The sequence below is a fragment of the Colletotrichum spaethianum genome, assembly GCF_022836535.1.
Source record: "Colletotrichum spaethianum MAFF 239500 DNA, contig02, whole genome shotgun sequence".
Lineage (NCBI taxonomy): Eukaryota > Fungi > Ascomycota > Sordariomycetes > Glomerellales > Glomerellaceae > Colletotrichum > Colletotrichum spaethianum.
Window position 1 is genome coordinate 714,116 of NW_026054772.1, and position 14,122 is coordinate 728,237.

General features: G+C 56.2%; 3 protein-coding genes across 3 annotated transcripts; 2 read left to right on the plus strand and 1 right to left on the minus strand.

The window, feature by feature from the left end:
• Positions 1–541: 541 nt before the first annotated feature.
• On the minus strand, positions 542–1,954 carry ColSpa_01080 (thiol-specific monooxygenase; the record flags this gene model as incomplete). Its single annotated transcript, XM_049267292.1, has 1 exon — positions 542–1,954. One exon carries the CDS (start codon positions 1,952–1,954, stop codon positions 542–544), a length of 1,413 nt encoding a protein of 470 aa, XP_049123249.1.
• Positions 1,955–2,626: 672 nt separating this feature from the next.
• ColSpa_01081 (uncharacterized protein) lies at positions 2,627–7,901 on the plus strand (the record flags this gene model as incomplete). The annotated part of the gene is given in 3 exon segments (XM_049267293.1): positions 2,627–3,007; positions 3,052–3,777; positions 3,792–7,901. The coding sequence occupies 3 exon segments, from the start codon at positions 2,627–2,629 to the stop codon at positions 7,899–7,901; spliced, it is 5,217 nt and encodes a 1,738-aa protein (XP_049123250.1).
• Positions 7,902–13,023: 5,122 nt separating this feature from the next.
• On the plus strand, positions 13,024–13,855 carry ColSpa_01082 (cutinase transcription factor 1 beta; the record flags this gene model as incomplete). The annotated part of the gene is made up of 2 exons (XM_049267294.1): positions 13,024–13,385; positions 13,423–13,855. The coding sequence occupies 2 exons, from the start codon at positions 13,024–13,026 to the stop codon at positions 13,853–13,855; spliced, it is 795 nt and encodes a 264-aa protein (XP_049123251.1).
• Between the last annotated feature and the right edge of the window lie 267 nt (positions 13,856–14,122).

Sequence of the window (14,122 nt, forward strand, 5' to 3'; positions counted from 1 at the left end):
GCACCTGAGCAGAATGTTGACACGTCGCAGGCCTTTGCTATTGGGCATCGGTGCAGCTCTGAGGTGTTCTGGGACGTTGCCTTTTGGCATGCCCGTGAGAGTCTCATTCTAAGATTCAAATTCCAAACAGCCGACGAACCAGACGCGACGGACTCCGAGACCTGGCTTTGCTCATTTCCTCAGATTGCCCAAAAAAAATGTTTCCCCCGCCGTCATTAAACCGCTGTTGGCTGGCCCGGAAACGCGCTCAGTACCATCTCGCCTAATAGCTCCCCTGTCCCGCTACTTCGGATTCGGCCACCTCCCCTGGAGCTCTTAGATTGAACACGAGGGGTTGCTGAGCTTGGCTGGAGCTCACCCGACAGCATCCTGGAGCTCTCGGTCCATCACTGGAGACACAGCGTTTGGACATTGCGCGACCGTCTCACACGATTGGCGAGGCTTGACTTTGCGCGTATCTGATCGTATCTCAGCGTAAGAACGTACAATCATAGAATCGCTAAATGATCTAGGCTCTATCTTTCGTTATGAACAGAAGGACCTACAGCTTCGGCGCAACGTGCCTCCACTTTCCTACTCCCGGATATACAAAGCCAATCTCTCGAAGCGTCGTTGCAGTCCCCCCTCGCTTCTCGAACTCCTGTTTGCTCGGCCAATATATCCCACGCTCCCAAAACTGCTCGTCATGCCAATATGGAGGTTCTTTGCCTTTCTTCGTCGACTCCGCCACCCAATCATGTAGCATGTTGAGGTGGCGACCATCATCTCCATCATCGGGCATCACATGGATGTTCTTGTCGCCGCGTCTTTTGAAGAGGTCGAGCTCCCACTTCTCCTGGTCCTCGACGGGTGGTAACTTTAGCCCGTTCGACCATACCGCCCCGAGGACTGCAGCCTGGTTCTCGGCCACCGGCCAGGGCACTGTCTTGACAAGTAACCCGGCAAAGGCGAGGGTTGGGTGGTTTATGAGAAACAGGTGCTGGTACAAGCCTCGGACGCCTTTGCCGTTTGTCAAAAGAGTCGGCTTGAGTAGATCAGGGAGGAACGGAAAGCTGAAGAAGAAGCCGGTACAGTAGATGACAGCATCGACATCTTTTTCAATCTTTCCGCCCTCAAAAACAACCGCCTTTTCATCTGGTAGGAACTCCACAATCTGCGGGACCTCCGTTACGCCAATGTGATGGACCTTGTCTGGTGGCGTCGGGTGCCGGACAGACAGATACACCCTGTCTGATACCGGGCTGATTTGACGGGCGATATCCAGACCTGACGGTCCGTTACCGACCACAATCACCTTCTTCCCCGCGAAGGGCCCGGGAATGCGGTAATTCTTGGAGTGCAGGATGGTTGAGGGATGAGCCTCGTGAAATGCCTTGATACCCTTCACGTCGGGAATGAAGGGAATGTCGTAGTGTCCGTTAGCGATAACCACCGCATCGTACGCGCCACTGAACTTGCGACCGCTGATCGTGCAAGTTGCTTCAACGTCCCATTTGTCTCTGCCATTCTCCTGTCGCAGGGCGAGCGCCTCGACTTGATGGGAGAACTTGATGAGATGGCGCAGGTCCTTGGCATACTCCACCAGGTAATTGTAAATGGACTGCCGAGACGGAAACACCCACGCGTCATCTGGGAACGCCGCTTCCTTGTAGTTCATCGTCGTCTTGATGGTGTTGGCGTGGAGTGTCTTGTACATCGGGGTGGGGAACACGGGAGGCGCACCGGGCTTGGGCCGGAGCGGAGGATCCTGCGGACAGAACGGATCCGTCTGAGGCACATTGAGAGAGGTGGTCGGGTGCTCGCTGTAGTTCCAGACACCACCTACTTGGGCCTGCTGCTCGAAGACGACCACAGTCTCAAAGTCTCGATGCGCCGAAAGGTACCTGGCAACCGCCAATCCAGTCGGCCCAGCACCGATGACGGCGATCGTTTTGACGTCGAACGGGGTAGTCATGTTGGTCTGAGACACACGAGTGTCCTTTGATTTGTTTGTAGGAACGAACCAGTGCTCTTAAAGCAATGCAACAACATACGACGCCCCACGAGGTGCAATGCGTTATATCGGCAACAAATCACCTAATCGGGCCCTTTCGGTTACAGTTGCGGGCGGGTGACGGAGATCCTCATCCTCCTACCCCCGAGTCACAAACCCTGTCAACTTCGTCTGAATGAATGATTCAATTGGACAAGACACATTTAACATTGCAAGGCATGCCTATTTCGGTCCGGAGAGGCAGAAGTCCAAGCAGCGCAAGGTTTACCCAAGCTTGATAGTCATGTGACTCGGAGGAGATCTGGAAGGCAGCCAGAAACATCCTTATCGATAAGAACTACCGGCTTCCCTCATCTTGCCTCGCACACCGCTTGCTCTTTCTGTTTACAGCCTGCCCCACAAACAATTGCGACAGGTGCAGCTTGAGCTTTGTTCCACTTTCCACCTCCGAATTGTTCACGACGATGCTGTACTACCGAATCAACCTTTGCGGCCGACCACGCTCAACCTCCTCCTAGAACAAGCATCCAAAAACTTCCAACGTCGTGCACAACCTCCACTGATGCTTGATAGCCTAGAACGCCCTCCTCCTCAGCACAACCAGCTACGCCGCGTTCCGAGGCCCATGACGCGATGTCTGGGGTTCAGTTACCTGCGCAGCTCGAAGCTGCCGAAGGCATTCCGATTGCGCAATTGAGCCCCGATGTCCAGGAGTTGAAGAAACGCGTCGCCAGGGGTGTTGTCACAATCACCTGGCCGTACAGTATTGTCAAGAAGACGATTGCTTTCCTCCTCGCCGAGCCGGACTTTCGACTTCGTCGCGCTAAGGGCCAAGTACGCGTCGAGTTTGATGGACCGAGTGCGAAGGCTGTTGCTGATGCGGCTCTTGGAAGTGGCGATGAGATCGCGCTGTCGCTGGATGGAGTCGAGTTCGTTGCGGATGACTCCAAGACACATGTTCCCGGGATGAGCTTGAAATGGCAGTTGAGGTTCACAGAAAGGGTGCTCCTACAGGTATGTCTGGTGTAGATACGGTTGTGCATTACTAAGTTTAAAAGGCCAAAATCAGCGACTCTGAAGACGTGAAGGTTATCGACGTCGACCACCCCGTCCAGTCCGAATTACAGCCCGAGCTTGAATTGCCACAGTCGCCCATCGACCCGTTTACAGAACAGGAAAAGACACCCGAGAGAATAGCAACACCCGTTATACCTTCGAGCAAGAGACCCATCGATCAGAATATTGGGCCAGACGAATACGCTTCACCCGCGTTCCTCAAGCGCGCCCGGATGTCGTATGGGTCTCTGTTCGATGGCGGCCTGGGCATTTTCGACGAAGATACTGGAGCAAAAGCGCGTGCCAAGAAGCGGCCAAAGACTGGTCGATACAGTGGAGTGTGGAGATATGCCAGCCAGTCACCAAGCCCCGAGCTGGAGGACCGTGAAGATGAAAACATCGAAGACACGTCAATGGTTGAGGAGCAACCGGTAGGAACCACTCCTTCGCGGCCAAAGATGGTCGACGATGGTTGCCAGACGATCGAGCGGGATGTGAGCCCTCCAAGAGAGGTGCAGGTTGCTGCAGAGGCTCGCCAGGATCCTTCGTACTGGCAGACCCCTTCGAAATCGACCATGGTTGACTCGGGGGTTCAGTCTGATCTACCCCCTAGTCCAAATGTTGGGCTGACGCCAAGTCTGGCATTTGAACAACATGCACCCATGCCCATGTTCACCTCGGTACACGAGCAGTATGCGCCCGCCTTTCAGCAGCCACCTCTCGGCCCGGTGTTTGGCCACAGTCTTCAGGGGGCATGGAGCCGCATTATGACGCTGAAGGGTCATTCCACGAGCATTCGAATGCATATCCGGAGGCTGGGCTCGACCATAGCCTTGATACGCATGGTCACTACCCGACATCCTTTCTCGATGGTCCCAACTTTGGACAAGATGTTGCGGCCACGTCACAGCCTGTGTCTGAGCCAATACCCGCTTACCAAGACCATCCGCAACAGCATAGCCTTGAAGGAGAGCACCATACAGTCGTCATGGATGGCATTGCAGAGCCTGAACAAGTTCCTTGGGGTCTTACATCCGCACACTACTCTAGGGCCCCTGTGAAATCCGAGGATGCAGCAGTCGATGAGCAGCAGGCTGGACAACAATCTGGCACACAAGCTATACCCAGCGGCAATTGGGCCGAAGACCGCAAGATTCGGGCCACAGAGAACCACGAGGACCCCGAAGGCGAGCAGGAGGCCTTGAAAGTGGAGGAAGATCAGGCCTCGGAGGATGAGGACGGCCCTGAAGAGGAGTTTCATTCAAGGACGTACGCTGAGAGACACTTTGAGCCTGCGGATAATGAAGCTGGAACAGGCAACCAAGATGATAGCAGCAGTAGCAGCAGCAACAGCAGCAGTGAAGACGGCGAAGAGGAGGCCGAGCACGATGCAGACGATGCTGGTGGGGACTACGACATTACCAACTACCGCAATCTCAGCAATAACCAGGATGACGATGACGGTACAGATTTAGAGTCGGACTATGGTCAAGAGGAAGAGGACGAAATACTCGAGCCTGAACTTCAGGGCAACGAGGAAGACGAGCTTGAAGAAGATGTTGAGGACTACGGAGAAGAATACGACGAATACGACGAGGAGGAGGACTACGAGGACGAGGACCAAGAGAACGAGCCACCGCCTGCTGCACCACAAGGAGGAGCCCCGGAGGTAATCAGCCTGCTTTCGGATTCCGAAGACGAGGACGAAGCCCCGCCATCTCGACCCACTCCCGCTCAAGCACGGGGGATGCCGCAGTACGATGGGTCCACTGACGAAATGGAAGAGGATGATCCGAGCGACAGGGAGGATAGCGAAGCAAAGTACGGCAGCAACGAAGAGGGCCAGCAAGGCTTCTCTAGCTCGTCAGATGAAGAGAGCGAAGAGGAGGCGTCCCATGTTGGCACGCTGACGCCGAAGCCTGGGCCGACGTCTTCAAGGTCTGTGTTCGATGCTCCGGATTTGACGTCGGTGACGCTTGGCGACGATCTCGAGACGATGAGTCCCATCAAGCTATCACAGGCCACGGGTCTCTCTGGAAACTCTTCTCGGCCCAGTTCCAGGGATGACTCGGAGATGCTCGCGGCAGAATTAGAAAAGGAGTTAGAGGAGGAATTGGCCGCGGACGCCTCCCAGAGCGACCGGGAAACTCCAGAGCGGACAGGTCTTGAGATGAACAAGGCTTTGGATGCCGGATTAGAAGTCCAAGAAGCCGTGTCGTCTGCAGAAATTCTAGCCAACGTTGATGCGAAAGAACAGACATCGTCACGCGAAGAGGTCGCCATTAACGAGGACTCTGAGGCACAAGAGGAACAACCCCAGATTCAGCCCGACGAGCCGACCACCAAGAGCAAACCGACGCCGGTAATCAAGACGGACGCGGAGACCAAATTCCCAGTGGAAGAAGAATCGAAGATCTTAGTTGACGAAGACTCCAACATCCCTATGGATGACGATCGGGCTCTCTCATCCTACCCAGCTACAGAGGGAACCGAAACCCAACAGGATGCGGCCCTATTAAAGGCAAAGGCGGGCAGCAACTCCGAATCCCAAGTCGAAGAGACACTCTCTTTCGACCATGTCGTGGACAAAGTCGATAGCCAAAAACCGCCGGAAACGCCAGAAGTTATCATCGCCGAGGAGGTCCCTGGCCCCCAAACGGAAGAGACGCATGTCGACTCTAAAAAAGAGATGCTAGCCGCCACCGATCTCCGACCAACGCCATATGCCGAAGTCAGCGTGGCCGAGGTCGCTGAGGTGCAAACGGAAAAGACTCAGGTTGAGCAAGTCGAAGATGACCAAAGATCAGTCAGAGAACACGCACGAGACCTGGTCAATACCCAGGTGACCGAGACTCAGGTCGATGTCTCCGAGGCACAGATCGAAGAGAGGGCATCCCCTGAGGGCGATCAAGTTATGTACACGGAGCAAAGTGTCGTGATAGAGTCCGAGGTCGAGACAGAAGAAGTCACGACTTTCCCCGAGACTACGGTCGAGATAGACATGGATTCTACTAACGGGGATTCCCCTGACCCTATCGATGTTGACATGGCTGATACTGAAGCAATGTCCGTTGACGAGACCAGAGATCAAGACTCCGATGTGGACATGGACGAGATGACAGAGGAGCAGCTCATTCAAACCCAGCTGCAAGAGGAGTCAATGATGTTCGAGGACCAAACAGTCATAACAATTACGACAACGCAGACGGTTGAAGAGCGGCCAGTCTCGCAAGAGAGCAAGACTGCTGAAGACGCCGATGCTGCCCCAGTAACGGAGGTTATTGAGACATCACGGGTAACGGTCGAGACATCCGTTACCGAGCCCCTAGCTAGTGTTGATGAGCGCTTGCTTGAGGCAGCGTCCGAAGACGTAATGGACGTAGAAGAGCCGAACTACAAGGGGTCAACAGAGGTGGCGTCGCCTCCTAAGACGGATAAAATCCAGCCTCAGTCTTTTGAGGAGGTCGAGCTTGTCGATACGCAAACTTCACACTCTAACGAGCAACCCGACATGCAGGATGATGTGCAGCTTCTCACTGCGGGTGGAACGCAACACGCTGAAAGCGTCTTGCAGTCTTTCGTTGAGACTCAAGTCACAGAGGCTACGGAGGTCACAGAGGCCAATACACAGGTCACTGTACCGGAGATTGATGACGATGCTCCATCACAAATTCAGGTCACTAGGCCAGAGGACGACAAGTCATCGCAGACTCAGGAGCAACCGGAGAACCAAGCAGCATCATCCACGACGGTGGTCCCATCACGACAATCCATCGAACCTACCCTAGAAGCATCGTATGAAGCTGATGTGACTTCACCCACTAATGACGAGTTATCACAAAACCGAGATTCCTCGGCGCAGCCGTCCGAAGGGCAGTCTTCTCTTATCGCCGAGGACGCCTCGGAGGAAGTCAACGCTGCGCAGCCATCTCCGAGGCCGGGGCGCGGACACCGAAGAGACAGGTCGGATACTACCAACAAGGATCAGGATCCTAGTATTAGATTGGCCCGTGCGTCCATCGCATCGCGCCGGTCGACACGCATATCAGACCGCACTACCCCTGACAGCACGCGACTTACCCGTGGCAGATCACAGAGCCTGGCCTTGAAGAGTGATTCGCCGGATGCTGAGGATGATAGCGTGCAGCTGGCGAGGAGCGCCATTGAGTCACCGTCGCGGGCTCCGAAGGTTCAGGACCTAAAAGAAAAGGAGGCCATTAAGCCCAAGGAGACAAAAGAACCCAAGGAGAAGGAGGTCGCCAAGTCGAAGCAGAACAAACGAGAGGCAACACCCAAAGAGGCCGCCGAGCAGACGCCTGCTGCGCTCAAAGCGCAGCTCGCGAGGTCGCTACGCGCCGACGTGCCCGACTGCATTTCACTCAAGGTGCTCCGGAATCATCCGGGCAAGGCCGTGGATGTGCTCGTGATTGCAACGACAGAGCCGCCCGAGGCTAAGCGCGCCAAGGGAGGCCCGCGGGGCATCATGCTGGCGTTCAACGTTACAGACCACTCGATCGCGCCCTCGCAGACGGTCGCGGTGCAGATTTTCCGCCCGCACAAGGCGGCGCTGCCGGTGGTGCACCCAGGCGACGCGATCCTGCTGCGCAACTTCAGCGTCATGGTGCTCACGGGGCGCGGTTTCGGGCTCCGGGCCAACGACGGTTCTAGCTGGGCCGTCTTCGAGCGCGAGAGCCAGGACGACCTACCCCAAATTCGCGGGCCGCCAGTGGAGCTGACAAAGGGGGAGACGTCGTATGCGGCTCTGTTGAAGCAGTGGTACGCCTGCCTGGACGCGAAGTCGCTCGCGCGGTTGGATAAGGCTAACGAGGCGGCGCCGGCGGTTGGCAAGTAAGGGCGTCGACGTATTGTTCAATTGTCTTTGATGCATGGATAGGGATGGAAGATATCACGGAGGTCGCAATGTAAAACTAAACAACTGATTGGCTCGCAGTGTGTACGAGGCAGCTGCCAGAGAATAAAAATGGATCGCATTGAACAAACCAACCAATGTATCATCGGAAAGCCAAGCATGGGAGATCGTGGAGTTGAGGCGGCTACCCCATGGAGAAGGCACGCTGAACCCGTAACGGCAGCGGCAGCAGTCAAGAGCCAGAACGGAGGCCACCTACGGACTGAACCCCGTCGGCAACTCCCCGCCCGCAAAAGTCTTGGTCCGCCCGCTATCCCAGAGTGCGTCTCAACGACGACCCAACCATTGGCGAAGCAGGCATTGTAAGCAGAAAGCGGAGAAACGGACGCACCCCGTTATCTGTTTGAATTGTCACCAGCGTCCCTCCCCCTCCTCCCTTCTGCCCCTCTTCCCGCCGTGCCTTGATTCGCAAAGGAGGACCCGCGGAGACCGTGCCGGGGTGGCTGTTCGACGAGGAAGGACTGAAGGAGGGGCGTGGAGCTGCAAGCCAGGGCAGATTCGAACATAGTATGAGAATCGGAGTAGGTCGGGACCCCACTTAGGCCGGCCGGTTTGGACCCATACCGGCGCCTCCAGTGATTGGGCGAGGAGGATCTTTCCACAGCTTTCCTCCACTCGTGTGTGGGGGGGCTCCTCGTGTCCCAGCGCCTTTGGGAAGCGGTATGTGTTTAGCGGAAGCCAGATTTTACGCCGGCGTCTTGGTGATGGCTATGTGTTGGGGAATGGCAGTTGTGCGCGCCGGATTGTCCATTTGCCGCTTCAGCTTTGGGCGATAGCCGGTTGACAGCTTCGGGTCCGCAAAGCCAGCAAGACACGCTGGCAATGGATAAGCCGTTTTAAGGCGGTCACTGGGGCCTACATACTATTACAGGGGCTTTGACTTTGACATCGGGATGGACTGCCCGGCTTGGTACGGAGGTGGCCTGGGACGGCAGTCGTCATACCAAGAGGCATGCTCGCACGCACGGCAAGTTGTATCGGAGGAAAGGGAGTGGACTGGGTTGACTGGGGCTCTGGGTCTGGCTGACCTGCGACAGCCGAATGTGGCAGTCGGGCTGCGGAAGACAACAAGCAAACACCCAAGGCAACAAAAAAACGAGGCGGTGCACACACGAAGATGCAGATCCGAGGGCTTGAAATCACGTTTGGTTAATCTGTTGCATCCCGCACTCCAAAGTTTGGACGGAGTCAGTCAAGTCAGTCAGGACTGGCTTTTTGAGATGGATGGCCGGGACGTAAGGACGGGAATTGCACGGCTGTAGGTACCACGCACCGTTTCCGCCAGGGACCTTTGCGAAAGTTTCGAGAGGACGCAGGGGTTGGCGCTGACCAAAGCAAAGCTGCTACTGGGGTCTGGGCTGCATCTGGGTGAGGATTCCACCAGTGTTTCCCTTTCATCCAAACTCTTATTGTTTTATTTTTTTTTTAATTCTTTTTTTGTCTGGTCTTTGTTGTCAGGACCAGAAGACGGGATCGTGATCGAGTTGTGGGAGTCGATGTGAACAAGCAGGGGTGACCCGCCGCCCAGTCCCGACTATTGCCGAATCCAGCTGGGCAAATGGAGATATTTCCAGGTCTGGAATGGGTCGTGATTGGACGGTGGCGCATTGATTTTGGTTGCGGCAGCGATTGAATCGGGAATTGTGCATGTTGTCCTTCGGACCAAAGGCCACGGTGGACGAGACGACGGCGAGACGAAACCTTGATGGATCGCGACGACGAGGGGGCGGTCGAGAAGCCGAATGATGAAGAAGCCGACTCTATTCTAATCCTGACGCCAAATCTGACAGAGGAACAAAAAAAACAACGTGGCGGGTGCTTCAAGATATTACGGAACTGCACAACTACCTAATGAGAGAGGGAGAGGGTGTCCTCAAACACATAAAACACCAGACACGCCAGGCCCCAAGGTCGAGACGCTTGACTGCCTTCGGACACGGTCCGTCGCAGCACATCAGCTCGTTGACTAAGGGCAGGGCCTAATTGACCCAGTAGCACGGCTGCACGGGTGCGGTTTGAGATGAAGTGTGAAAAATTGCACAGAGGCTCGTGATGCTTTAAAGTTGGGGGGAGGGGCCACTGGGAGCATGAGGGTTATGATGGGCTAAGAATTATGTAGGCGTTTGTGGTTGGATGCTACGGTGAGGGCTGGTGGACTGCAGAACAGATGGGCGTGATCCTTGACGCCCACACCGGGGCTGACTCGATGGGTCCTGACTCGTGAGGCTGGCGTTGGCGTACCCTACCTAGTAGCTCTGAACAAATTCTGATCAATGATGAACCGGACAGAAAAGGTCAAGGCCCAGCCCCCGGGGGTTTAGCCAACGGCACGCCTGAAAGTCGTGATTGGCCGTCTCCGCAAGGTGGGAGTGGTGATGGGGAGAGCTTTGGATGGGGGGGGGGGGGGGGGCAGGGCCTAGGTTTCCGCGCTCTGGTGGAGGCTGTGGGGAGGGAGTCGGCGGGCGTTCGTGGCTTCTGTTGTCGTCGGGTCGAATGTCGACATGGAGATTGAGAAACGGATATCGGAGAAGACGCCAGGGACGACAAGGTGTGTTTTGCGGTGAAGAAGACGGTCTGCTGGTCGGCTGGTCGGCTGGTCTGGGTATGGCGTGTTATTGCGAGGTTCTAAAGAAGTCAGGCCTCGAAGTTTTGGGTCGGCGGCCTGGCGTGAGCTAGCGTCGATGCGGCACATTGGACTTGGTGCAGTTGCTAAGACACATCACACCCAAAGATGGCAAGCATATTTATGGGGCTTGCCGATAAGTAACAAAGAGGCCGCCTTTCATGGAATGGTACCTATTTGAGTGGAAGCAAGCGCGGCGGGCTTAGGATGGGGGTCGGCATCGAGAGCAGAATCGGTTGGGGGTGGGTGCTGTGCAGGTGCAGCGCGCGGAAAACCAGGTATTGCCTCATGTACGAGGCCGAAAGTGTCTGTTCGACGACAATCGTCAAACGACGACGGGCTTGCACGGCTAACCTACTGTCAAGACCCAGGTCGTCGAGATGCGGCGGAGTGGCCACCACTCGATGGCCTGCCTTTTCATGATTACAACCACAAGACGCCCACCTCCACATGAAAGGCGCCCCTCATGTTCGACCCCTCCCCCCCAACCAAGACTCGAGATGCAAGCTTGGCTGGAAGGAGACAGGGGTCGTGTAGGTTTGATTACGACATCTGCGGGTGTGTTTGTCGTTGGCTTCACATGCGAAGACGGCGGGCGTGGCGGCTGTTGAATGTGGGGGATTGACCGACGCTGACCGTCTGCTGATGCGCGAGATGCGGACGAGATGAGGTCAGGTTGCGTCTTGGATATGATAGAGTTGGAGGTTGTGAGATGCGGTGGCCTGGATTGGCTCGACCGGATGGATGGAAGGAGGAGGGACGGAGGATATATGGGATGGGATGGGACGGGATGGGATGGGATACAACAGTACCGTCCACACGCGAGCTGGCCGTGGCGGGACGGGGAGGCGTAAACTCACGACAGAGAAAGGGGAGGGTGAAGAAAGGTGCTGGTGCCCCGAGCTGACCTGAAGAATGTTCGCGTAATACGCACGGAAGGCGTCCTTTTCTGTAGTCAGACATTCCACAGATGCACGGCTCTTCTCATGTATGTAAGAAGAGGTGCCCTGACATTGCGCAGCGATTGCACTGTGGTGCGGGATTGGTTCCACGCTGGGTTCTTGGCCAATCCTCGGCCAAGGTTCGACAGCAGACAGACAGCAAGGCGTCCCGTGGTCTCTCGGTGTGCAGGTCACGGGTCAACGGACAGGAAAGATGACAGCTCTCCAGGTCAAGGCGGCGCGCAGTTGAAGCACTCGTCAACGGCCGCTAAGACGGACGAGCACGACGGGCAGACGGGCCAAAGGGGCAAAGGGGCAAAAGAACCGGCAGTCATTGCTTGCACCGTGAAAAGTGACGGACAATACATGTTGCAAGGAGACGGGAGGCGTACCTACTGTACAGCACCTACTCTACCTATCGTGGGCGATACGTACCGCATTACAGTATCTTACGTACCTGCCTTGTTCCTCCGTCTCATCCAGTATCCTTGCTTGCTCCATGCCTGACTAACCCGTCCACTCCTTCCCCATTTTTGCACCTATTCACGGCTAGCTTCGTTTCCCCATAATTCGGGTACGTAGTGGTCGCCGTCGGCGCTGGTCCTGCTTTAATCATTACCCTACCTTGCCAGGTGCAGCAAGGTGGTGGCCTCCCTCGTTTCCTCGCCCGGACTAGTCTCGTTGATGGATCGGAGAGTGGAGGGCCCATAAAGAGGAGGTGGAGGAGGAGGAGGAAGGGGGGGGAGATGGGGCCGGCGACCGGGGGGGGCGTGCCTCGTGGGAATTCAAGACGAAAGAAAGAGAGTCCGCTCCTAGCTTCTTGTGTCAAGATCAGTGCTGGTGCAAAAAGATTGATCCCGTTTGAATCATATAATACCTCTGCCCTTCCCCTTCGCACCCCTTGGACCCCACATTCCCGCTTCCCCTTCCACTTGCCCGTAGCTCCGGCTTTTCAATACACATCGAGGTAGAAGTTGCCTCCTGGTTTGGAATTCTCAGAAACACACCTTCCCAAGACAGATCGCGCTCGTCACGAGACAAGACGACCCAGAGACACGCCAAAGTCAACTCATCCGCCCCAGCATTCCTCGCTGAGCGACACCACACAGCTTCTTTTACTTACCGGTTCGGAAACATTCAATGCTCATCTCAACGCGCCCTCGTTCCGCCTTGTTCTGTTGTTTACGTTATTGTCCCACGCCGCGACGAGCCTCTGTTTTGACAACCTCGCCTTTGTCGCCCAAGGCCCGTATATGCGAGCCCCTTCCATCTGATCGAATCCACACCTACTGAGTCCAGTGGTTTGAGTCCACGAACCGTGTCATCTGACCTCGGCCGCTTCCGAGTGCCCAGCCGGCGTCACATCTAAAGAAGCAAACGTCGCCATTGACAAGAATTCCCTCGCTCTCGTAACCAGCCAACACCCCAATTGGCATTGCAGGCAGTCTTTAAATAGGGGAGACTGCTCCAACACGAGACGATGGCGACCGAAACGACCACCGTACCCGCCCTCGAGGCCACTCCCGCCGCCGACCCGGTCACCGATCTATCGGCCTTGACGACTGTGACCGCCGAGGAGCCGGCGTCGATGGATCACCACGACAAGCACGACGACTCCAACGACACCTTGTCGGACCAGGAGCAGGGCAAGAAGCGTTCCTCGTCGACCGCAGACCTGAAGGACGACGCGCCCCCGGCCAAGGTGACGAAGCGCAGAGCCGCCCGCGCCTGCGTGAGTTGTCGCGCTCGCAAAGTCCGCTGCGACGTGGTCGAAGGCGCGCCCTGCGGCAACTGCAGGTGGGACAACGTCGAGTGCGTTGTCCAGGAGAGCCGCCGACGAAAGTGAGTTCGGCCTCTGTCTGCCCTCATTCCTAACCAGCTCCTCGGTGTGGAATCTGCGCGCATCGCAACCTGATTCCAGCCGAGGCATGATGCTGGCCGATCATTCGATTGTGACAATGGTCAACCCAAACACTTCTAACATTTTGCCCAGGAAAAACCTCTTGACTGCTAGCACAGCGGGGCACTTGGGAGCCGAGGCTCAATTGCGCTCCAAGGGCGCAAACCCAATCAACATTCATAGCAGCGCGGAGCTGCGCCGACCCAGCAATGCGTCGGTGGCTTCGGTCAACGGATCAGTTGCAGCGAATCCAGTTCCCGCAGCCGCTGTGCCCCTGGGCGCGACTCCAGCTATTGGCGCCGGAGCTGCAGCTGCGACTGGAATCGGTCCAGGAGTTCTTGGGGGTCTGTCGGTTCCCGGCGGCTCTTCAGATGGGCTCGAGGGTCACGTTCCTCACATGATTTGTGAGTAAATTTTTTTTCTTTCTTGCCTCGTGTCACCTGCTCCTTTCATTTCTTTTTTCGTTCTGTCATGGAAACTTTCCTAGTGCGGGTGCGAGCATTCCGCACCGCACATCCAAATTACCGTCCCTTGCCATGGTTTTTTTTATTGTTTGTTTTTGCGCTGCCCCAGCTCCAGCGCTCCAAGTCCGGGGCTCGGACCGGGGGAGGGGACGTAATGGGGTAGAGTGTGGAGGGGCGTCTTGGACTTTTCCTACCCCGTGACCTGGACCTCCACG